A 26,779-nucleotide genomic window follows, 5' to 3' on the forward strand; every position below is an offset into this window, starting at 1 on the left:
TGTCATGTCGTCCATCATATGACTCACCTTGTTTGGTTTTATATTATCTGCCATTCATGGTAGATGGACTGTACTTATATAGTGCTTTTCTAGTCTTTGCGACCACTCAAAGCTGCTTTTACACTACATGTCACATTCACCCATTCACACACACATTCATACACTGATTGCAGAGGCTGCTACGTAAAGTGCCCAACTGTTAATCAGTCATCACATTTACACACTTCACACACGCAATTTGGGGTCCAGTGTCTTGCCCAAGGACACTTCAACATGCAGACTGAGGGAGCTGGGGATCGAACCACCAACCATCCCATTGAAAGCAGCACTATCACTGAGCCACAGTCGGCCATTACATATCTGCATTGGTCACATTTGAGGTTGCAGTGATTTCTGAAAATAGCCAAGTGTAAGCTGATTGATTTTCATCTGCAGAGCTCACCATACTTTCCCACCTTTCTAGGTGTTACTGTGTTTACCAAGTAATATGCCTGTTGAATGTCCAGTAAAGACTTGAAGGGCTCTTATCATTTTCCCCCTGTACAATGTCTCCATTTTTTTTTACTCAAGTCTGTTTACACATTCCTTTTACCTGTTGCTTGTCAACGTGTCTGCTTTTTTTATGATTCCACATAGTCCAGAGAGCTGTAAAAGAGTGTGTGCCTGGCAAACGTGTCAGTCTTTTCCAACCCACTTTGCTCTAATGTATTTTTTATAACTGAAATGCTTCCAACTACCCTGAGCTCCCTGAGACGTCCAACAGCTGCAGGGACTCTGGTGAGAGGTGGGGGCGGGGGGCATCCTGGAAAAATGAGGAGTTTAAAGACAATGATTTCTGGGAATGCTGATTTCACTTCCAGCAATGGTCTTTCCCTCCACACCCTGAGAAACCACCGGGCAACTAAACCACAAATACACACACGCTCAAACACACACATGAAACTATTACCGGTATGGTAATGTTATCGTAATGGAAAGTCTCCATCATCCAGTGGAAAATGTGAACCTTGGAAGATTTCATATTATATTATAATTTTGCAGAATCTGAAATGCAAAGTGACTGAAATGGGAAACCGTATTACAGAGTGTGTGTGTATGCACGTGTGGAAACCTTCCTTGAGAGTGAATGGGTGTGTGTGAGTGTTTCTTTTGTTTTTTGTGAGTAAATGAATTTCCCATGTGTGGAGGCTGCAGCTGATCACTGTTTTAAACTGCCTTGAAATAATTCATAAAAACAAAAAGTGTGATAAACCCTGCCACTTAGAAAAGCCCTCAATTCATAATTTCACTCATAAATATATTCTTAATGTTGAACTAATAATCTCGAAGATTATAATTTAAATAAATGTCTGTTAAGTCACTATCTATCACTGAATGAGGTAACACAATGGTGATTGAGCCTATGGCCCACTGATGAAAGCCTTTGCATTGCAGTATTACAGACTGGGTGTCTGTGGCGACTTTCGCTGAAAAAATCACAAGCGGCGCCCAGTTAGTGACGCGTTTTCCATCACCCAGCAGTGGTTGGTCTGCCAGAGAGGGTAGGCGGAGTTAAGCAGCTGCTTTTCAGGTCTCTGCAAGTGTGAGCGAGTAAACAGTAATCTACTATGGCTGAACAAACAAAGAAAAGATTGATGACTACAGATACAACTTCAAAAATAAGAGAAAATCCAAAGAAAAAGAAACAAATTTGACGCTCAGAAGGCAAACAGTCCAAAAAGGAAAGCGATCATCAGGGAGGAAAATCAAGAGTTACAACCGGAGCCAATCATCACACATGTGACACTGTCTGGATATCTGGCAAGTGAGCTCCCGCATTTACCGTTTATTGCCATTAGATGCCGCAAAAGAGAACGAAACTGAGATCTTCTAGATTACATCTTTAACACAGAATAAGAAAAAATATGAACCCAGTCATTCTAAAGATAAATCACATCATCTGTAAAACAGGAATTGTGTGGAAAACTATGACAGAGGGGAAGCTTAAAAATAAATAAATACCATATAAGTCACTGGCAAAATAAAAAGTGGAGTTATACAGACATGAACAGTGTCATGGTGAGAATTGGAAATGAGAAACAGAATATATTAGTCCATATCTTTCTCTGTAGACTGGTCCTCTCTTCAATCCATTTAAATAGGACAAAGTACAGTGAAACGCACACTGCTGACGGGACATAAAACAAACGGTTGCAGCTGTGTTTTTTACACTGTGGTTTCCTTTGGTTTTGGGGACAGCCCGGAGCTCTCTCTGTGTTTGTGTGTGTGTCCTAGCATCAGTTTATTAGAGATGTTTCCTTATGAAAAGATCCACAGGAATGATGACAAGCTTGCCAGGGAAAGGGAAAAAGTGGGGATTTCTGTGTGTGTGTATGTCAGTTTTTAGTTAGCTAGTTTCCTAACATGAGTACTGCGTAAAGAAGTGACATCTAACGCTCTTATTTTGTTGCATTACGCTTGTTTGTGTACTTGTGAGGACACACTCTGATGCACAAACACAAACTCATGCAAGTCAAGTTTTTTCTGCAGTAAACTGGTATTATGAAAACACTCAATAGCCAAAATGCTTGTCTGCCTCTGTTGTAGTTTTCTGTCTTGATGTCTTTGTGTTGTCTTACTTTGTGTCCTCCACCCACCACCAGCTCTCTCTCTCAGTTGCTCTTTTGCTCTCTCTTGCTCCCTTTCTCACTTTCGTACTTGCCAACGCCGATCAGGCTTAGAGGCTGACAAACAGGCAGAGGAGCTTAGACTGAACAACATCTCTCTGAGCATGTGTGTGTCTGTCTGCTTGTGTGTGTGTGTGTATGTGTGTGTGTGTGTGTGTCAGGGGGCCACTGTGATGCTGAGGGAGACTGGTGCAGTCTATTGTCTGAGTCTTTCCCTGGTGGAACTTTGACTTTGACTGCGACAGTAACACACTGACAAGAGTGTGCCAAAACTGCGTCTTTAGAGAGACACATCCCCGCCTCCCCCCTCTGTGATTGTCTCTTCATTTCTCTTATCTCTCTCTTTCCCTCTCGTTTTTCTCATTTCCCTCTTTTTTCATTGTTTCCTGGTCTCCATGGCTCATGCAGACTTTGCTGTGGATTTAACCTGGAAGCCACCTTGTTAGGCTGATGTGGATTGATGGATTAATTTGTCACAGCGCGAGCAGTACATCTTTGTGTGCGCACGTGTCTGTGTAGATGTGCACATATGTGCATATCGACTTGATGCCACCACAAGTTAGCCTCTTACAATCACTCCGACACAAAACTCAAACAGCTGAGCTAAGCAATCCTAGCTTCTTCATTGCTTTAGCCATTATTTTCCATTGTGTGTGTGTGTGTATGTGTGTGTGTGCTTGATCTAGAATACCTTTCACTTGTGCACTTTGTTTTTGTTTTTTTAAGTATCTGTCTTTGTCTGTTGTGCGCACACTGATGTTTTTCAGTCTTTGTGTGTGCTGCCTTTCTGTATATTGAATACCCTTTGACCCCACTCCATCTCCCGCAGTAAGCCAATAAAGGTGAGCAGTAATCAGGAGATGGTCAGTGCTGTCGCTTCTTGCTGGTACAAGCATTCATCTCTATCAGGCCCCGCACCGATCACTGACATGTACTGAACTGGATATGATGCTTGAGAGAGACACAAAGAAGGAGGGAAGCCATTTGTTTCTGTCCTCAACTAATCAGTTCTAACCCCTTTGATGGATTAATTTTAGAAATGTTTTGTGTTTGTGTAAGATTTTCTGGGCTTGCTATCTTTCAAAAAAACATACTGTCCTTTAGGGCTGCACAATAATGGCCAAAATTATAATCATGATTATTCTGATCAATATTGAGATCACGGTTATTAATCACCATTACTTATTGATTTTAGTAACAACATTTTTTTGGAGGAAATACGTAACTGCAGACTTAACTGGGTTCTTTACCTGAATGCATTTGGTGCGTCTTCTACAGGCAAAATTGTATTGTAATTTCAGTGTGTCTTCGGGAGTCGGCTGGATAGGGTCACGCTGTGCAGCGTTGCTGTTATGGATGTTATGGACTTGACGGGGAGTAGCGACATTATTCCTCTTGGTCTTCATACACTCATCATGCTGCACTTTGTGGTGTCTTTTCAGCTGATGGAATAAGTTAGTTGTCTTGCTTTGCGGCGCAGACACCGGTTTCATGCACTGTTTGCATATTATGTTTTCTTGCTTAATGTCACTTTCCCTTAATCAGAAAGACCTCCGATGACAAGCTGTTTCGGGGCACTGGTGTTTCAGTTTAACAAGTGACTTGCTCTCTTTGTGTTTTAGCGTAACAACAAGCAGCATTCAAAACGCGTCTAGCCTACATGACACGTTTGCACAAACAACACTTCAAAGACGTAACAGATAAGTATATTTTGAATCAAAATGGTGATCGGGATCAATATTTGATTAATTATGCAGCCCTATTGTCCTGAGTAACTCTGGACCACATCTTGAAGAAGGACACATTTTGATTGACACTTAAACACACACTTAAGATATCAGGATAAGGTTGATCATTGTTTTCTTAAAGAACACAGACACTGTTGGGTATACCAGCATGTGGGCCATCCATCTGGTATAGGATGTTTTCTGGCAACAACACAAATGCCTTATTTCTCAGTATTTCATTAAATTCAGTGAGAACAGGAAAATACTAATATATGGTGCTGAGGAAGATGTTTGTGATTCTCCTTACATTACCATGGAGCCCTGTGAGATAGCAAAACCTCATTAATCTGCACGGAGATTGAACCATCTGACACACACACACACACACACATATGTGTATATGATCTGAACTAATAATGCACCTTCCTTCCTCTTAAGTGTACTCACAAGTCGAGAAGGGCACATAAGTATGTGCATACTATTCACACAACAACGCTTATATAACTGTCAACACTTTAGGGCCATGTCATTGCCTTAAGGATGTATTATATAAAGACTTTAGTTAATGTCTTGTGAAAAATTCTCTGATTTCATAAACATAATGGTTTCCCAGTACTGTTTTGTTTTACTCACAGTGTCCTGCTACAGCAGTTAAGTTGGATAATGAAGCATGTTGGCTGTGATGTAGCTCTCAGGCATCTCCCACCAATGGGACAGTGAGAGAAGTCAAATTCTCTCTTTATTTAAAAAAAAAATAGGCCTTGGGCATTTATAATGTAGAAATAGAAAGCAGGAATTGAGTTACATCTCTGTATGAGAGCCTCTGAAGTGTGATGTGGTGTACTAGAAATTGGTGCGATTGTTGAGTCTGCTGCCTTTGTTGCTGCAGCCCGCTGCTAAGCCGCTCCTTGGTGTAATTTTGACTTTCAAAGTAGCCCATTGCCTTCCTGCCAACTAAATAGCCTTGGGATAGCTTGGCGTTCTCTCTCTCTCTGTGTTTTGTTCTTAATTTTTTCATTTTGAATTTTTTCTCTCTCCCTCTTTCGTTGTCACTCCCATACTCTCTCTTTCATTCCCAGGCTCAGTCTCTTTGTTTGTCTTTCTATAGCATCCTCTCTCACTGTCTGTTTTTCTGTGCCAACCCCGCCACTCTTGAGTCCTCTCCCTCAAACCACTTTGTTACTCTTGTCTTGCTTGTCATATCCCCTCTCTCACTCTCCTCTCTCACCATCTTCCTCACTCTTTCTCTCCTCTCTCTCCCCTCTTGGTCTCTCTTCCTCTCTCTCTCTCTCTCTCTCTCTCTCTCTCTCTCTCTTTCTTTAAAAGCAGCTTAATGCTATCATCTTACAGTTGGACAGCAGTAATTACATTTATGACACAAATCCTGCTACTCACAGCAAAATACTTTGTGTGTGTGAGAGACCAAGTGTGTGTTTGTGTGTGCGTGTGTGTGCGTGTGCTAGAGCACTTCGATGCATGCTCATCACCCAGTTTGTGTATGTGTGTGTGTGTGTGTGTGTGTTTGCACTGTAACCAAGCCCGACACTATCATGCTATTTATAATACTATTTATTTCATGCCATACCATTCCCTCTGCAAAAATTCAGAGGTCACTGTCTGTGTATGTACTGTGTGCTCTTCTGTTTAAGTCTTCTTAAACTGACTGCAATTGCCCACAAACTTTATAGATCCCCAGCTAAAAATGAACTCTGACCCTGCATCCTTAGACTGAATTTAAATGAGACACATCACACATATTTTATAAAAGAGGAATACATCTACAGGAAGCAAAGCGTGACTTAACACTGATGTGTACAAATCGAGACATGTCTTTGGAGCCTAAGTGTGCAGGATTATGTTTTTATTGTAACTGAAATACAAACGTCAAAGGCTGACTTTACTTTTGAGAATGTTGTTGGCAACTGCAAAGATTGTTGGCTCAAAGAATTTCAGGACTTGAATAAAAGTTTGAATAAAAGAAATAATGCATCAAAAATCCTGGACGATTTTCTTTGTGTTAATTATTTCATGCTTTTAGTGGCCTTGGCTCAAATGTTACTGGCAGCACTAATCCTGGGTTCTTAGCGCTTTTAGAGGTGGATTACCTTTTGAAATGAGCACACATAACCTTTCTTAAGAACGCACGCCAGTCTCAGCCCTAAAATAGAAGATCTGTTTTTGCATAAGGCATGTCTCTTTAAGAATTATGTTTCAATATTTCCCCTGGTATTGACAACTTTGCTCTTCTCTTTGGCTAACAGTCTACAACCATTTAGCTACAATTTGATTCAGGCTGTTTTAAGGGTCTCTGGGGCGGCTGCGCCTAGGGTCGGTCGTCTGTCAATCTTAAGGTTGGTGGTTTGATCCCCAGCTCCTCCAGTCTACATTTTGAAGTGTCCTTGGGCAAGACACTGAACCCCAAATTGCTCCTGGTGGCATAGCCAACGGTTTGTGAATGTGAAGACTGATTGACAGGTGGGCACTTTAAATAGCAGCCTCTGCCACATCAGTGTATGAATGTGAGTGTGAAAGGGTGAATGTGACATGTAGTGTAAAAGCACTGTGAGTGGTCGTAAGACTAGAAAAGCACTATATAAGTACAGTCCATTTAAGGGTATACAGTCCTAATAAGACTCTGTAAGTTATGAAGTCAGTTATACACTGTCAGAGTAATTGCAGATGCTTCTATTTATATTTGTTACGTTCTAGATGAAGTTTTTTTGATTTGATCGTTCTTACTAGATAACATGTTAGTAAGACAGATCAAATCAATTGATATTTAACAGACCTGTGAATGATTTTAGTTCCTTGCTGCCCTGTACATGTGAGTAGGATTCCATAAAAATGTCCTTCTGTGCTCGGGGGAAATGTGAACAGAGACTGACTTGGAATCCGGATTAATGACAGCTGTAACAGGCATTCAAAATATCCATAAAGAAATAGGCAATCTTGTCGCTGGTGGTCCGGTTTGCTCATATATATAGATGGACGACACATCTCCATCTGCTCTCATTGTACGAAATTGATTCCAAAATAGCCCCTGTAGCAGGTGCCATCTTGCGATGGTGACGTCGCAGGTGATCGGCAAGTGGAGCTGCCGTAGCCACTTCTGCGAACCAAAACACACCAAATAAAACAGCAAGGGTCCCGCACGCCAGCATATTTAACAGCAGAACAGCTTCTTGTGTTGGTTTGAGGTTATGGAATATGTACGGATATGGAAACTTCAATGACTGTAGTGATTGTTTTAGTTACGTCTCCTCTCGCCGATCGTTCTCTACTCTGCTAATCCAGAACACATCGGCTGCAGGAGCTGGATTTGTCAACAGAGCTGTCAATCATCCTTTTTACAGCATCAAATAACTAATTAAAAAGAACTTGTCAGAAAAATGAACACTTGGACATAAATCAGCATGATAAGAATTAACTATAATGACAGAAACCATGTTTGAGAAAAATGTATTTGACATGTATCTTGATTTTATAGTTAGCAGACCATGTTGACCTCGATGTTTGACCTAGATGGTTTATAGAAAAAACTTACAAAGAAAAATAAACATTTTAAAGCTCAATGGGAGGGGCTACGGCTTGTTGCGACATGAGAATATGATTTACTGTAACAGCATGTAACTTTCTTTAGAAGTGAATCTGTTCAGCTGCATCGAAAAATAGAATCAAACTTAGGTTTGATTCAATATAGATGAGGTATGAACACATTCACCTGAATAAGTGAATGGATGGGACTGCCACATGTTATGGCCCTTGTCCATCTCCTCTTCTTCCAGCAATTTATAATATGCATGTGCATCATATTACTGTGTGTCATTCCTCTGTGTGTTTGTGCATATGTGTGTGTGTTTGGTTAATGGTTGTTTAAATGGATGTGGAAGTCATGTCAGCCCTCTCATCTCCTCTGCTTTTAGAAAAGAAACACAAGCACACACACACACACACACAAAGAGCAGTCGTGTGTATAGGGAATCATTAGCTAAAGTGATGCAGGTTTAGCTATCATGAATCACAGTGGCATCATATCGACAAGCCAGAGCCAGCAAGGAATCCAAAATGTGTGTCCCTGTGTGTGTATGTGTGCGTAAGGATTACCAGTATTTTGAGCTGGCAGCGAGCCCAGCCTCCCTCCCTTCCTCCCCATTTTTCTCTGTCGTCCTCTCTGCCACCATGGTATTTCCCAGAGGAAACTTAATTTGCTCTCTCCCTGTTCCCAATGTCCCTTTTCTCCCCATGCTGTCCACCGTCAGTGTCTCCCTGTTCTGGGTGGCAGTAAGTGACAAACCAATTTGGAAGCACACATTACCTTCTCTCCTTCTTTGTTTTACGATCTGTAATCCTCACAAGGGAAGGGAACATCAGAGTGGAATTGAGGCTGAACTTGGTCCAACTTCAGCAGTCAGCATGTCATTAGCTTTGGCTCGCTTTCTGCAGCAAGACACCAACAATTGCTAAATAGCCCAGTTAAAGAAGAACATGCAAAGTTGTCAAGCACTCTTGTGGTCTTCAACATATTGTGAAACTGCAAAGCTTATCTTCACAACATGTCTGATCTTTACCTCACTCCCCCTTGATCACTTCCATCATTGCAGCGTCTTCTCATCTATCTCTCTCATCTTCATCATCCCTTCTCCTGGATCCCTCCCTCCCCTAGTAATACATCTTACAGTATACTTGTGGTGATGGATGGAGAACCATAACAGTGAAGCAGATCTACCATCCATCACAAACTCAACAACAGCACAGTTAAATGTATTACTGTTTTTCCCTGGGTCTGCCCTTCGGAGTCTTTCTGGCCCCTTTCCAGTTTCTCACGAGGCGTTTTAAACCAATCAGAGCAAGGCACAGCAGGATGCTTGTTTCTTGATTGTAGCAGTAGCACATTCATAGTCATTACAGTACAATTTAAATGATAAATCTATGATTTACTATAATAATATATTATTCCATAGATTATTTATAAAAAACATCAGCATGAGCTGCATAAGTTACTTTTAGGATTTTGGGGTGCAGATTGTTTCAACTGAGGTGCAATTACATTTTTAAAAAGGTAGCCTCTGAAATGGGCCGTTCAGAATAGCTGCAGGTTTCTACGTAGAACATTGCTTTCGCTGAATTCGACCAATCGTCATTCGGCGTCATTTAACTCAGGCTGCCAACTTACCATTCCTATACCTCCTGGAAACTCCTGGGTTGCTGCACTTGTTCTTGTGTATCGTCCTCCCAATCAGCCTCTAATTCTGGCTTGTACATATAAGGCCAAATAATCAATCCTAGAGCAGCCGTGTTTTCTACAACTTTGGAGTGATGTGGGATCGCACACGTGTGGGAGGGGAAGTAATGTCAGCCAATCGTGGCTAAGGGCTAACCTTGTTCGTTCACAAGAAAGGAAAGGCTTCGAAAACTGATTAAATTAAAATATGTATACAATTTTTAAAACGAAACAAACTTTACCAACGTGATTCAAAAACACATTAGAATAATAGAAAATGTATTGCATAGCTAAAATATGTCACCTTTAAGTCCTGTTTACACCTGGTATTGTCATGTGTAGTGGGTGATCCGATCGCATGTGGAGGTTGTCTGTGCTACATATGGCCAAATCCTTTTATGAAAGTGTATGGGAATGAGCCAGATGAAAGGACCTCCATTGTGTGGGCAAGGATGTTGTGTCATTTGCCTTTCATTTTTGTTCTGATTTAATAAGCCTCTGATATGTCTCGTGAAACTATTTTGGTTTTAATACTTCTCATATCAGTATTAGCAAGTGCTGTTCATGTATTAAGATGGACCGTGCGTGAAGAAATGGGACAAATTGTTCCCTGTAATGATCCAGTAAGGGACAGTGCATGTTATTTTTCACTGTGGATCTCATACAGGGTGAGGAAAAAGGGCGAGGGAGCGCATATTTGAAACATGCGATATAGAGATTCCAGTCTACAGTATAGTTCATACACTACACTGATGAATCGCAGAGTGGTTACATTTGTCGCCTCTCTCTTGCCATTCACATGATCTCTCTCTCTCTTTCTCTCTCTCCCTCTCTGCTATAAGTCTGCTACTCTGCATCGCACTTTTTTCATCAATAGATGGTTTTAGTTGATGTAAGCTAAGTGTTAATCTGCATATTGAGCTGGGATGTGAGATCCAATCACAAGTGGTCACTCGAGATGCATGTGGATACGCATTCTAATGCTACATACGAACAGCTGTATCTAGAGCCGTCCACTTGTGATCGGATCACCCAGGATGTGTGTTATTCCCAGGTGTTAACAGGGCCTTTGCAGAAAGAAACATACCCCTAACCTTTTGTGTGTCTTGTGTCTGTCTAGCTCCATCAACCCCTGTTGAACTCGGACCTACCCTCGGCTTGAAGAAGTCGAGTTCTTTGGAGAGTCTCCAGACGGCCATGTCAGAGGTTAACAGAAAGAACGATTTCCTCCCATTCCACCGTCCTCGCCAACATATGGTCAGGGGAAGAGGCTGCAATGAGAGCTTCAGAGCAGCTATTGATAAGTCTTATGATGGGCCACCTGAAGATGATGATGGTGAGTAATGAAAAGGGCATCCATCTGATGGGCATGTTTGTGTTGTATAAATGCAGCTACTCTTTTTTAAATTCCTTAATATTAATGAATGGGAAAAGGAGGAAAAGACTGTTGCTTATTCTTTGTGACTGCAGTTGTAAGGTAGAAAGATAATTAAACACAGAACCACACAACACTGTGTGTGTGTTTCACTGCTGGCCACCCCTATCCCTGATGTAACACCAGCTGTTTTTCATCTTGTTAACAATGCAGAAAACCTGCCTTGACATCACACTGATTAAGGAGCATTAAGTGTGACAGCATCATCTTTGGATGTTAATTTCTACTACTAAGCATCAGAACATCTGGTCTGATCAGTTTAGGAAAGAACAAACCAGAATTTGCAAGCAAAGCAAGACTAGGGCATTGCCAGAAGAACACCATACCTCAAAGTCTCAACAGGTACATTATAAGGCAATGCATCAGCACTCCCTTACTATGCTTTACTATCTATGATCCAATTCTGATCTGGACTTTAGCTTTAAATATTTATACAGAATCTAAATGGTAGCTGCTTGCTTTGTTTCCCCGGAAGGTGAGTTTCAATTCCCAGCTGTGTTATTAGCAGCAAACTCTTATCAGTCACCACCAGAGTAATGAGTCAGGCTGTTTCAGATCACCACACTCACACAGGATGGGACTAATAGGGCTTGTCAACAGCACACACACACAGTGGCCACATCTGTCACCATCTTTCTGAATGCTCAACACTTTGAGAGCTGCTGTTAATTGACAGAGAACAGTTCCCTGAAGCGAACTGAAGATCTCTCTTTCTTTCTTTGTGGGTTTCCATTTCTCTAATGTACACTTTAACCTGTAGCAGTTTAAGCTACAGCGCACCAGTGTTTAGGACTACAAACATTGCTAACATCTTGACAGTATAAGAGCACAGTGAATATTTAGTTAGTTCATCTGCAGCTGATGAATTGTTTTGGCTCCTGAGCTGAATCCAGCTAATACCACAGTGCTTCACAGTTTCCAGTGAATTGAGTTGTCAAGAGGACTATTCAACAGAGGCTTTGAGTCATTGGCTTTGATGTCTCATGTCAGCTGGGATGGATTATAGTGTGTAATACTTTTTTTGTCTCTCCACTCTCTCGCCGTCTTCACACACTATCCGCAAAAGTAATAGGGGGGGGGGGAGAGAAAAAGGAAACCCAAACAAATTCATAGTGCACTATTTGTGATTAGGCTATATGCCTGACTAAGCAGAGAGGTACTTAATAATGAGATATCACTTTATTTAGCATGTCTGGATGTGTTTGCGTTTAGTGTAGTTGAAAAATGTTGCTCAGTGACTGGCTTACTATGATTTGACATCATAAAAATGTCAAATCATTGTTGGTTTCCTTTAACGTGGATCTGAGCAAACCAGTGGTCCGCCCACATTTTGAAAGAACCGATATGGAATTCTCTTGACTTTGCAGTTGTTTTTAATGGCAAATTAAAGAGATAGCATTAAGGTTTTTGTGAATAAAACCTAGTGGTTTCCATTTGAATTATTTGAACACTTTAACAGATCTAAAGTCAATGGCATGGCAAAGTATTTCCTATACTTGAGGTCACTTTAGTAGAAAGTAAGATGTTTCATTCAAAAGCAATGTGCCAGATGCAGAATCATCTGGTTTGTAAAGGGTGTGGGGGATGACACTAATTGGTTTAATCGGTACTGTATCATTGTTACACCTATGATTAACTAATATAATAAATACAACCCCTTTGCAGCCTACATTTCCTTCAGATTATATGCCGTGTGACAAGTAAAAGTCAAGTTATAGATACCTGAGCTATGCACTTTAGACCGGGCACTGTAGATTGTTTAATAAGGGCCCCATAACCATTTATACAAGTAATTTACTGTGCTGACTGACTTAACTTACGCATGTATGCACGCACACATAAAAGAGTATAGGTATATTGGTGACAAATGTGATTCTCAAAAAAGTTCTCAAGGGATAGTTGCTGTGGTCTTTATAGTTTGAAACTCTTATTGGAAGACTAACCAGGTCAGGCACATGAAGCCCTGCATCTACACACATGCGTACGCACACACACACACACACAATTAAAAATTCCATTCTGTTGTTAGACAGTCTTTGTAATTAAGGCTGAAGTGAATAGCCACACAAAGTAAAGTCTCAATTAAAGTAGCTAATTTGGTTTGGTTATCTCATAAAATCTGACAAGTGTTCTGTATGTGTGTGTGTGTGTGTGTGTGTGGGGGTGGATGTAAGTCTGCGTGCGTGATCATTGTAATTCAAGACCAGGCCTTCAGTCTGTCAAAGAAGTAATGAGGCATCACGGTTTACGCTTTGAACAATTTTGCTTTCTTATTTCATCGAGTTAATTAATTCACTGTTAAGTTAATAAATCTGTCATGGAGATTTTAAGTAGAAAAGTTTCCCCATTATCTTTCTGTGTATGTGGCCTGTTCATTTGTTTAAAACGTACATTACATGCATGTTCCTTTTTGTTAATGCGCTTGCTTGTGTTTTTGCGATTACCTGATACATGGTCTTTACTGCATTGTGTTATGCTGTGGGATTTTGCAATGAGTCACAATGGCAAAGAACATTAGCTAAATCCCTAAACTCTGCCACTGGAAACCAGTCTTTACAGTAGTGACTTCATCTTAATGTTACTTGGAAATAGATGGACACAGTGTTGACAATGCTGTAGACTAGAAACTGAGATTTAAATACAAAAACAATTATTTGAGTCCTTGTTCACCTCAAACTGGCCAAAAAGTTGTTAACTTTTGACAGAAGTATCAAATTAATAACTAAGAGTGATTCTGTAGATGTTTTGGAGTGTTTACTAAAATGTGTATTAAGCACAAGGAGTTAGTGACTGACTGGGTCGAGGTTAATATGGTGACCGTGATTTGCCGATCCAGGAGCTTCATAAAGTCCTTTTAAACCTTAGAAAGCACATAAGGAAAGGACAGGAGGGTTCATACATGTCAAATCCAGACTCCACTATCATTAGTCATCATTTTCATGTGATCATGTTCAATTTAGTAATTTACTTTATACATTGTAATCACTATTATTGCATTAACTTAAATGATGAAAAATGTGACAGACTGCACATGTCCCATGTGGGTTTGTGACAGGAATTTTCCCAGCATGCAATTAAGTTGTGAATAAATGAAGGTTAGAATGGTCAGTTTTATGGAATTGACTATAATTAAAGGTTTAGGACTTCCATTAAGCATCAATTTAAAGCTAACATTATGATGGAATAAAGTCTTTCTCACTTTTTATTTTCTTGTGCTACCACATTCTGCTCTTTTAAACCCTGTTCACTCTCTATCTTTCTCATTTCCTTCTACTTTCCCTACAGATGATGGTTCGGAGCAAAGTTCAGGCCGGGACACCCCTGCAAGTGGTTCATCCCGCCAGGGAGCTGGTGATCGGATAGAGGAGAAAGGCAAAAAGGACAAGAAAAAGAAAGCAAAAACAAAGAAGAAGGAAAAGAACAAGGGGAAAGGAAAAGAGAAAGAGAAAAAGAAAGCAGTGGAGCCTGAGGAGACGGAAAAGAAGAGCAAAAAAATAGGCTTTGGCCTGCTGAGGTAGGTAACTGTGTGTGTGTGTGTGTGTGTGTGTGTGTGTGTGTGTGTGTGTGTGTGTGTGTTTGAGAGTGAGTTTCTTTGAGTAGGAAAGAAACTTTTCCAGTGATCAGCAGCAATGTTTGTGTTTTGTGTCAAATATAATCAATAACCAGAAGCTTTGTGCACATGTCAATATGATATCCAGGTACCCCATGACCATGTAAAAGACATAAATCTTGTCTTTATTTAATGTCAGGTAATCACATTTGTGATCTACATTTAAGTACACAACTATTTCTGTCATTAGGGGAAAATGAATTTGCACAATCTGTGCACACCTCATGCATCATACTCGACAAAAATATCCCTCTAATGTGAACACTGAGGTCTTTATTCCTCCACAAAACACTATCACATGCTCACAGGCACACAAAGACCACTCTAAGAGTGGTGCCCCAATTTCCTTAAGAAGTGCTGAAAATTATCTGTCAGACCTATTTCATGTGATTAACTTTAACACTATATCCTCCAGTGTGAATGGAGCATAGGTAGAAGCACAGCATGAATGGGGCAAAGTGTTCCAATGAACAATTTGTACTTTCTATCTTAATTTCCACCTTTTTCTTTTACCATGGTAGTTTCTGTAATGGGATTTCACATGACCATTACCTAGATTGAGATCTTAAGAAAATACTTGCATGCAATTTCATTTACAAAATACAGCTGACGCCTTTCAGAAGGCACTTACAAAGGCAGACTGTGTGAACCAGAACACAGAAAACACTTCCAGATTTCAAAGTCAGATTTAATCACAATAATTATATCTGAAAATGGTATGTTATTTAAAGTGAAATATTAGGCAATTAGACTAATATGCACTAATTTTACTGGATTGAATAGGTTCAGTGCTCTTACTTTGTAAGTGTCCACCTTTTTCTTCATCTCTTTTCCACCTTGTTTTTCTCACCCTTCCCTCGAGCCTTTACTTCCTCATACCTACATCATACCATCCTGTCACTAGTGGAGATTTTTGTGCAGTGAGCAGAAGTATTCCTCCATGGTGGTAAAATTATGCTTTTGTCATGCAGTTGAGTGTGTGAATGGCTCTTTATTCTTAAGCTTGTTCATAATTATATCAAATCAATTTCAGGCACAAAGAGAACATTTCATGGGATGGGAGGGCTGATACAAATATGTGTCTTTTTCTGCACAGTCTGTACAGACCTGGCCTTTATTCACCTGCCTCCATATTTTTCATTCCTCCTCAAATGCAAGTGTGTTAGCCACTTAAACTCATCATTGCACATTGTGCAACAATAAGGCTTGTAAGGATATTTTTAAATGTAGCGTCAGTGGCAGTTTTATCACTTGCCCTTCAGAATCCTACATCCTTTCTAGAAATGAAAAAGAGACCTTGCAAATGGAAAAAAAAAACCCTTGTATACCAAACGTTATAAAGGGTCAGTTCACCAGACTTAAGAGGCCGCAAGAGACCTTGTTAGCAATGTTTTTTCATTGAAAAACATTCTCTCAAATTATAGTTTGCAATGCATCACAGATAAAATTCTATTAATCTCCATTTTACCTTGTTGGCAGCTGGTATTTACACCCTATTTACCTTTTTCGTTTTTTCTGAATTCAATGACTTTCCCATGGTGTTAATGTAATTGGTGACTTGCAATCTCCTTGAATATTTCTACACATTCTATCACGCTCATATGAGTGAACCCTTTACTAACATTTGATGCCCATCAGGAACAGTTGGAAGGTCCTCACATTCCAGCACTGTTTTCCAGTCTTGCTGGACCAAGGCTGATTAATAATGAAAAGCTGGGAAGCTGGCTAATGCGCACACCACTTCCTCACTGCATTGTGTGGCTCATTTTTAGTAGACTACTTTATTTGGTTTTGACTTTTACCATCTTATACTCTGTAAGTTATGTGTGTCATGTCAACAAGAAAAGTTTTCTTTTAGTTTTTAAGTACCCCAATGTACTCACTTATTTACTATCTGTAGTGTAGTCACACCAACAGCTTTGCACCATAGATAGAGAAAAATAGATACCCCATTGGCTGCTGAATGTCATACCTGTATATCTGAGTGTCCAACATATTGGAGAGGTCAAGATCATCTGATCTCCTAGTAAACAAATGCAATGTTAAGAGATGATTATGTTTCACTTACTTGGTTGGAACTTATCATCTCTTTGCCACCACATGAACCTCATGAATAGCTGTAATTGTGTGGGAGGCATGCAGGTGTTACAATATTAAATAAAATAATAAAACAATATAATATACATGATAGATGGTAAACATTACTTGGGAAACTTTAAAAAAGCTAAAATCCATAATAAATTACACTTCATGCCTCGTCATAGATTGGAGCCCTCTTGTCCCAGTTAAAGTTGCAAACTTTTTTTTTTACTACATATCTTTCTGTCTTATTTTTTTTATCTTAGTATATTAAATAGAAACATCTCTTTATAAAGCATATCAACCGGACATATACATGCAAGTTTTCTCCACATGGTTATACATTACTCTCAGTTTTTTATTTCCTTTTCAAATTAGCTTCTTTTTTTTCCACCAAACATGTGTTTGCATCCCCAATGTATACTTACCAGCAATGTGCATGAGAGAGGGCTGTGGCAAAAAACAGCTGCAAATCTTTTACACACACTGTAAAACCATTTTACATTAATCTGACAGCATTTTTACATGCTTGCCTTGTGTCTGAATAAGCGCAGGTTTTATGTGGAAACATGATGTAGTCTAGTAAGTCGAACCTAGTGATATCTTTGTGTAACTTTCAAGATTGCACAAGTCTAATTTAATCACAGTTACAAACATGCAAGGTGGGTGAGAGAAGTAAATGAATATCGTATACCACCTTTTGAGGTATCTGTAATACAGTCATCTAAATCATCATCTCCTAGGCTCAATAAAATAAAGTGAAATATCTAAAATACCTATTCTGAGATGTCAAGAAGTTTCAACTTATATCAGATAAGTCTATAAAGTGATCATAAATACAAAGTAATTGTAAAAAGTTTTACGTGTATTAGACATTTCTCACTGGTTAGGTGTGTTTCTAAGTCAGGTGTCACGTTGTGCATATGTTTTGAATGCTTACTTATATTCCATTCAAATGACGTGTCACTTCAACACATGCTAACATCTATAGACCACACCAGGATATATAGTTACTAAGTATTGGTGAGCTGGCACTTGCAAAATAAATGCTAATAATTGAAACTGGTGGTTTAATTTGAAAAAAAAATGTATATCTACACTTTATGACAAATGTCTGTGTCAAAAGGCCCCAAATGCGTAACATAAAAAACATCAATAGAAAACATTTTTTAATCTATATAAAGTGGATCTCTTTCCTCACGACTGGTGAAGCCATTCACTGACATAGTAGAAGCAGGGGCTCTTTAGTGGTAAGCACTGACTCATACTAAAAATAACAGCTCATTATAGGTCCTTATTTACTTAATAAGTAAATTCTGGCTGCAAGTTCTAGGACAGTATGTTAGTTTGTGTTTTCATTGCCCCATCGTTGTGTTTGTTTTTTGCTAAAACCAAAACCTGTGTGTTTATCAGTGTAATGACGATGTTCCATATTCCATGTTGTGGCAGAACATCAAACTGGTGAGGGTGACTAAACAAGTACACAGTCCAACCCTACCCTCTATGCACCTCTATCCCTCTATCATCCTTTCATCTGACCACCAGTACGCCCATCACATCTTGCTTTAAGTGCCTCTAGAAACTATATAATCCACCCAAGGAAATGTTAGACCTTTCCTCTATAGCCCATCTCTCATCCCCATAAGAGGGCCTTGATTAGAGCCCACTGTGATCTTCCCCTGCCTCCATGTCCCCTCTTTCTAGCCATTTTTCAGTAACCTCTCTCCCTCTCTCCCCACCACCCCCCAACCCCCTAATCTTTGCATCATTCCAATTTTTTCTCTGTCTGCTCCCTCCAGCTCCATCTCCCTATCTGCATTTGATTGCATATAATGGAGGTAGACTGAGAAGGCAAATTGGTGCTATTCAGTACAGTTCAGTCTTTGCCGAGCTGCTGATTTGTCATATTCATCTAAGGCCAGCTTTTATGGGCCTTATGATCTGGAGCAGAGGTGGTATGGGATACTCAACCTTACTCCAAAGCCTGTGGTTTGACAGGAGTAAATGCAGCTGTTTATTATTGGTTGGTTTATACAGTTGACACCTAAGATTTATTTACCAAATACTACATTATGTTTCTTTCCATGCACCAGCTGCTCAGACGTATATTAGTATCACTGCTATAAATCAAATAGCATTTTTCTTCATTATTGTACTGGAGATCAATTTTTCCAAATCAGACTGTAAATTCCATAAAAGACAGGATTACAATGTGTTTCTTCAGATTGGTGATGAGAGGGTGAAGAGGAGTAGAAAAGTAAAATGTTTTTACTGTCATGTTTACTTAACTATTAACACACAAGTAAGGCTCGGAATTTTAGTTTGAAATGCCCTTTAAAGGGGACAGCTGGCCCTGTCATTTGAACTGCCACCACCTGCCAATCAGCTATGCCAATCATCAGTGCGTGTGTGTGTGTGTGTGCGTGCACAGTGGAAACCATTCTACTATCATGAATATTCATGTGGTGATAAAACATGATTGGTCACACAGTCAGATGGTTGGCATATAGTTGGCTCCTGGTTGCTGTGAATCTTCCTCGGCCCTTATGTGTGTGTGTCTGTCTGTGTGTGTCCGTCCATGTGTCCATGTGTGTCTTCAGATTGTCTGTAGTTGTGTGACCCTTTGTTCCTCTCTAATTTGTGCATCTTTTTCTTCTTGCTTAGACCTTTAAGGTTGATATTCAAACAAATCTGGCAATCCCATGAACATTTATTCTGCACACACCCCCCTTCACACATGCACGCACACATACATACATATGTACATTCCTATCTTAAAGCTCTGCAGACAATGCAAACATAATTAATGGGGGTTGAGAGTATGGTTCTCCGAGCTGTTCAGTCATCTGTGTGTTTGCATATGAGTGTGTGTGTGTGTGTGTGTGTGTGTGTGTGTGTGTGTGTGCGCGCGTACCTAGTTGTGAAATAGAGAAGGGGTGTGAGAGACCGTCTGTACAAATAAAAATATGGAAATCTATTAGGCGAGACTGGGAATGTACAAGGTCTAGCAGAAGCAAAGAGGGCCAGAGCTGCTGTTGCCAGTGCGTCATGTTTATATGACTGTTAATGTGTGTTGTAAATTATGTGTACATGCTGTTCATTTCAGATTGAAATGGTGTGAATTTATGAGAATTTGTGATTATAAATGCATGGTTGCCATCTTGGTTGTCATCATGCACTGCTTTACTCACATCAATCTAGCCTCCATATTTTTGTCTGTATATTTTTGTATTTGTCCGTGCACATACGTGCTTGCTGAAGATGACGTTTGATTATTCCTTCTAAAAAACCACATAGTTCTGAACTATAAAATATCTATTTTTGCACACTATGTCTACAAGAGTGTAACAATACAACGAGAGATAAACTTACTTGCAAAGATGCAGTTATTAAAACATAAACATGCCTGTTAAAAGATCAGCATAGAACTACACTACCAGTCAAAAGTTTGGACACACTCTCCCATTCACTTGTATGAGAAAATGTTCAAACTTTTGACTGGTAGTGTAGTTCTATGTTGATGCTGGGGGTGAGAATCTCTCTCTTTCTGGCCGGGCTGGGATTTCACTTCTCCGGCATCATTACCACACGCCACATGGTTGTTGTATTAGCTCGTTTCAGCAATATTAAAGTTAATCATTTACGTAAAAAATGATGCTGTGATGCATTCAAAGATGCTCCAAAAACACGACAGTGTGCGTGCGGACATACGAGAACATGCGAGAGCTTGCGAGACAGCAGCGGTAGTGCAGGTTTTATTTCAAATATTGATTTTAATAATTGATTATCCGCTTTTTACGACATTTTGGTTATACATTTGTATTTAGAATATTCATTGACAGCCCTAGCTGACTGTCATTTTTATAATATACATTCAAAACAAAATCTTATTTCTCAGGTAGGTTTACCAAAGCAGAGCTTAAAACACAAAACAGAGAACACAGCCACCGACCAAAAACCATATGAACAGAAGGGAAAAAAGTACTAAACTTTTGGTTTTAGAGCGCAATGCTTCTCTTTGAGTCCCTTCTTTCACCTCTTATTAATGCATACTGTATTTCCTTCATCCTCCACTCACTCCAGGTGGTCATAATAAACCACACGTTAGAATTGAAGAGCTCCATCACTGAAAGCAATGGTCAACTGTGGAAGTGGGCTCTTGCCAATTAACAGACATGACATGACAGACAACAAAGATGGTTTTATTAAGGCTTGCATTGTAGAAAGGGTATTCTGCAAAATACTGTGGAAGGATTTAGGAAGAGGACGAAATCAAATGTAATTTAACTGATTACAAAATAGATTAAAATAACTGATACTTAAATTAACTAATTTAACATTATCATTGGAAATATAAACAGACAATCCATGAAAACCCACATTCAGATAGGTAACCAATGCATGTCATAGCTGTTTTGATCAGGTAGCATATACCTCCACCTTTATAGCGATGTTGCAACCAAACATCTTTTTCAGTTTTTGGTAAATGGGACACAGAATTTGTGTCTGATTTAAGTTCGTCATGCTGATAAATCCCGACCAGACATTGCCTCATATTGCCATTGTTTCATAATTAGAGAGCAAATGGTTGAAAGGGGGGAAGGACCCACCAGCTGCCAATCACACATCCTGACAGGAAGTCATTGGAGTGTCACAGACTTGTGTCATGCCTGCCAATCATCACTGTCTGTCTGTTTGTGCTTGCATGTCAATGTGTGCTCTCACCCTGTGTCTATCTGCTTATGTACGTGTGTGTGTGTGTGTGTGTGTGTGTGTGTGTGTGTGTGTGTGTGTGTGCATGTGTGAGTGTGCTTATTATCGCAGCACACTTGTCAATCCCCCCCGTTCCCTTTGGGATCCATTTGCCAATAATCGCAAAGGGAGGCGTGTCTATGGAGTGAGAGAGGGCGGCAGTGAGAGAGGAGCAGAAGAATAGAAAGAATAGGTGAAGTGAGAGTCACAGATGTTTGCACTCATTTTCTGCTCGTTTGTCAGTGAGTTTTCTCCTCATGCACTATTCAGAAGCACGAGTGTGGAACAGCCCTCTGAACAATCTGCTGTGCATTTGAATGTGTGTGTGTGTGTGTCTGGCAGCCGTTTAATGCTTAGTTTTAGACTCATTGATGTTTTACCAGGTATAATGTTATGCTGACTTCTCCTTCCATCTGGTTAAGGTTTGAAAATATGTGGGTTTAAAAAATGTGGTAAGGCTAGTCATAAAGTTGAAAAGTCATTGAAAAGTTTTGAGTCGTAAATTGAGGGATTTTTTTTATTTCTTTATCTTGATCTCTAGATCAAGACTTTTATCTAGATCTCTTTAGATAAATATTTTTATCTAGATTCTTTTTTGTTCCTTATGGACTGCCATCAGTAAATTTGTGAAGGGAAAGAAGGTTTGTAACATTGACATCTAACACAATCCAGCCTGTAAATTGGATAACCTATACCTGTCTTGGCAAATTCAGCTAAACCCAACATGACACAGCAGTCAGGATCGTTATTTCTGTCCATCTGTACAGATGGTGCATACAGAGATATTTTTAAAGTGTTCGGAAAGACGACAGCATTTACACTCTGATGTGTTAAATGTGTATGTGTTAAAATGTACTCACTGCTGATTTCTATGAAGCTGTTATCTAAAAATATATTCAAGGAGACAGGCTTGGAACAGAGAGAGGAAAGTATCATCATCCTTTAACATGTAGATGTATTATGTTCAACAACTGTGTACATCTTGAAATAACACTGAGATTTACACAATGGTCAATGGACTGTACTTATATAGTGCTTTTCTAGTCTTCCGACCACTCAAGGCACTTTTAAACTACATGTCACATTCACCCTTTCACACTCACACTGATGGCAAAGGCCTAAGTGCCAATCTCCAATCAGTATGTATGCACATTCATACCTGATGGCTATGCCTTTGGGAACAATTTGGGGTTCTTTATCGTACCCTTTGTCATGTGACTAGAAGTCAGGGATCCAACTCTCAACCTTCCAATTGAGAGACGACCGGCTCTACCACTGAGCCACAGGCACTCAGAACATTCTTCTGACATCAGTTCAGTCTATAAAAACTACTTCCCTCTCGCTTTTTCAACGTGTATTATGTAGTACAGACGTATGGTGATACATATGTTTAATCAAAACTCTTTGAAAACCATGAAACAAAACATGGAATTCCAAAGAAACTTTTGTTATTCCTTAGTGAGACATCAGGCTTGAGGTATAAGCTTTAAGAGACCTATGTCTATATTTGTAATGATACCTTGCGTGCACATCAGCAGTCATACACTTTCCATACAGATTATGGTGTTAGATCATGAATATTCATGAGTCATCACTCTGTTCCTGCTAATGACAGAACAAAAGGTAATGTATTCATCCTTACTGGCTGCTCATCAGCTGTTCTTGCTCTGATATTCCTTGTCAATTAATGCTCAGGCTCAAATGTTGTACATTTATGCAACGTGTTCTAGCATCAGACAGAACATGTGTGAGCACGATGTACCTGTTTCATGTGCAGGATTGTAACGATTTCTTATTTTAAATATCACTGGTGCTCTTTAAAATCATTTTTAGTATTAATCTTGATTTAGTAATTTGTTAGTGGTTTGAAAAATGGCAACTAAAATAACTTACATTCAAGACTAGGAAAGTAAGTCTCAACTCTGTTAGTAAATGTGTGATGTGGTGACATTTAGGTAACAGTTGCAAGTGATAAGTCATGGTGGAAAAAGCTAATCCGTAGAACTAGCATGAAAATTAAGTTGCTTACAGACAAATCACATTTTACGCCCAGTTCTTTTTCCTCTTTTTATTCCTGTTTTAAATCTGAAGCGAGACAAGAAACAGGAATGACAGCATAGAAGATAGGAGAGGAGGGGATGGGAGAGGTTAAGTGCTGTGAGAGAAGTGTTTGAAACCAAGGGGGCAACGTGCCAAACTAGACATGGAGATGAAGGGGTGAAGACGAGGTAAGCTATGGATAGAAAGAAGCAGAAATGAGGGTAATGAGAGAAAAGCAGGAGAAGTGCTGAGGTGAAATTGAAGGAAAAGGTAAAGAGGAAGTGAGGTGAATGAAGGGTAAGTGAGTGGAAGAGAGAGAGTTGAAGTGAAGGGTAAGCCTGTAACTCTGTAGCTAGTAGTAATTAGAGCAAGGCTAGTCCCCTGTGAGGTAAATACACATTCACACTGTTAATGCATGCACGGTTATAGCCTTTCATTGCCCACTGAGCCCCCCTCTGCAGGCGATGAATAGTCATTATTACCCCCCCCCCCCCCCCAGTCCACATTAAGCATTTCAAAGAAACATATTGGCTCAGCTCTACGATCCTGGTTGTTTGTTTCCTTTAAATACATCAATACATCAATGCACAGACATGCTCTGGCTAAACAACAAAACAATCATACACAGAATCACACTCTTTAAAATGACCATGAATGTTGTTATAAATAATGCACACTCAGGTTTAGTGATACTTTAAAAACAGCAGCAGCAGATGGTTGCACAAAAGAACAATGCATCAATGAAAATCACGACATAAATGAAACAAGGTGAGTTAAAAGGGCAGGGTGTTCATGTTGGAGATACAAACTATTAAGAAGGTTTGACCTGCTCAATGAAGCATTTCCTTCATTCCTTCCTTCGTTGTAACACTGCTGAGCCTGAAGTTTAATGAACTTTTATGCGTACAGCCATCTTTTTTCTTCCCTTTTTTTTACCATTAGCATGTGAGCAGGCTATTTGTTGTGAAATGTTTAGCTTTAGAACAATCTGGGATCCCATCGGCTATAGTCTGAGACGATATAGCCTTTGGGGACACCGGTGAACGTGCCGGGCGGCAGGCGATAATGGACTTCCCGTCAAGACTTCCTTTTCCGCATGCTGCATTGATACAGAAAAAGAAACTTCTTCTTGTGATTTATTTGTCTTACATTTGCCGAAATTTAAACATTATGATGCAGATTTGTTAGAAGTAAAAATTCAAGCTTTGTCAGGTCTGTCGTGAAGAGGAGAAGAAAACTTGTAAATGCTCATTTGTTGAACGGAGATCAGAAGTCGAGAAATCTGAACGCTGAACAGCTTTCGTGACACAGCATCAAGGGAATTCATCTCAAGTTAAACTTGGCACCCCGGAAATCCATGTCCCTAAATAGAGATTAGCCTTTGATTGACCCTCAATGGCTAAATATATAAAAGACCGTCATCCACAGAAAAGTTCACCCAAACTTCCTGTAAATCAGTCACTCCTCATTGTTTTTTCAATCTAGTGAAACTACAAGATGTGCGTTACTGATTGCAATCTGAGAAATTGTGGTTCTGCAGCAGCAAATTATCAAGCAAAAAAATATAGGACCAGGAAAATATAAATACAATATATTACATACATATATAGTAAATATATGCTAACAATAGAAGATAGAAATATTTAGATCAAGAAATTATACTATACTTCATTTGTACATCAAGACATTATATTAAACTATAATAACATCCATCCATCCATTATATCTGTACTGCTTATCTTGTTTTGGGGTCCCCAGGTTTCGGGGAGCCTATCCCAGCAGTCATTGGGCAAGAGGGGGGGGGTACACCCTGGACTAATCGCCAGTCAATCACAGGGCTGACACATAGAGACACAGAACCTTTCACGCTCACACTCACACTCACACTTAAGGGCAATTAAGAGTCACCAATTAACCCAACGAGCATGTCTTTGGACTGTGAGAGGAAGCCGGAGTACCCGCAGAGACCAGTGCATGCAAGGGGGAGAACATGCAAACTCCACACAGAACGGCCCCCTATGTCAGAATCGGGATTCAAACAAAGAACCTTCTGGCTGTGAGGCGACAGCGCTTACCACAGCAACCCTATAATAAAAATATGAACTATAAACATACTATACAGGAAGATAGACATGTTGAGTGCAGTTCACTGATAAAGATGATACAATGTTGGTTAATTTGTCAGGAGTTTATGTGTTTTTGTCATTGAAACAAACACAGATATACTGTTTATATATTTTTTTCATTCATTAGCAAAGGCCAGTGTGTCACACATTCTGAAGCCCTCATTCACATTCATTCACATTTGGTTATGAGGTGTAGTCAGGTGTGTATTTGTGTGCCTGTGATTCATGGTCTTCTCCAGGTAGTGACTTGTGCTGTGTGCAGTAGTGCTAAATGGGCTCTTGATGCTGACTACACAAACTGTATTGACTGGTGCAGTTGATATGTGGCCACTCTAAATGGGTCTATTTTGTGTATGTCATCTTTTAATTTAGATTAGGCTGTATATGGAGTACGTACTTAAAGTGGTGAGCCATAGCTTTACATCAAGCCTCCCTCTCTCTAGTTTATTGAACTATTGAGTATCTGTTTATTTCAGTGTTCTTTAAATTGCTAAGAGCCACTAGCCAATACGTATAGACTTGTGGACAGCCACTCTATTTGTTTTTCCAATTACCTGGATTAGAACTATCTTTGATACATATTTAGCCTTATCTATTTGCCTTTTATACCTACAGCATTAACATTGTGTGGATGGACGGATGCTATCACAACCAGTTTCAAAATGTACATGCTAGCGAGAAGTGGCGGTTCCCATACAGTTACAAGTTTTTATATTAATATGACTTTCTATCTCCTTCTCATTGTTTGATGCACACCCCTCTGTCTTCCTGTCTGTAACACTGTTTGTCTTTGTCCAGGTTTGGGAAGAAAAAAGACGAGAAGAAGGAGGCAAAAGCAGCTCTGCAGCGACAGAAGTCCGACATTCTGAGTGATCACGAGTTTGAGAGGATGAAAGACGAGAGGGAAAGGTGGGTAGCTTTTCATTTGCTGACATGCAGACTCAGATACTTTGTATATTCACTTCCCCTGTATTTTGTTATTAAAGAAAATTATGTTTCCATCTTCTGTTTTCTGCCTTGACAGCAGATTGATGATTGTTCACTTATGATTTTCATGTAACACATTAAAACTCTATTCTCTATTAACTTTATGCCATTAATTAGTTTTGTCTGTTTTTCCATG

The 26,779-nt window shown here is 39.7% G+C and overlaps 1 protein-coding gene across 4 annotated transcripts in view; it reads left to right on the forward strand.

The window, feature by feature from the left end:
• Positions 1-26,779, forward strand: part of pard3bb (par-3 family cell polarity regulator beta b) — a 235,392-nt gene that overhangs the window by 119,496 nt on the left and 89,117 nt on the right. For all 4 annotated transcript variants that reach the window (XM_069662799.1, XM_069662800.1, XM_069662801.1 and 1 more), the window contains exons 18-20: positions 10,735-10,950; positions 14,335-14,563; positions 26,455-26,565. In XM_069662799.1, coding sequence (XP_069518900.1) covers positions 10,735-10,950; positions 14,335-14,563; positions 26,455-26,565 — 556 coding nt within the window. The remainder of the gene's footprint in view (positions 1-10,734; positions 10,951-14,334; positions 14,564-26,454; positions 26,566-26,779) is intronic.

The sequence above is a fragment of the Semicossyphus pulcher genome, unplaced genomic scaffold (assembly GCF_022749685.1).
Source record: "Semicossyphus pulcher isolate SPU_LCO1_2020_fin unplaced genomic scaffold, fSemPul1.0.p SCAF_15, whole genome shotgun sequence".
Classification (NCBI taxonomy): Eukaryota; Metazoa; Chordata; class Actinopteri; order Labriformes; family Labridae; genus Semicossyphus; species Semicossyphus pulcher.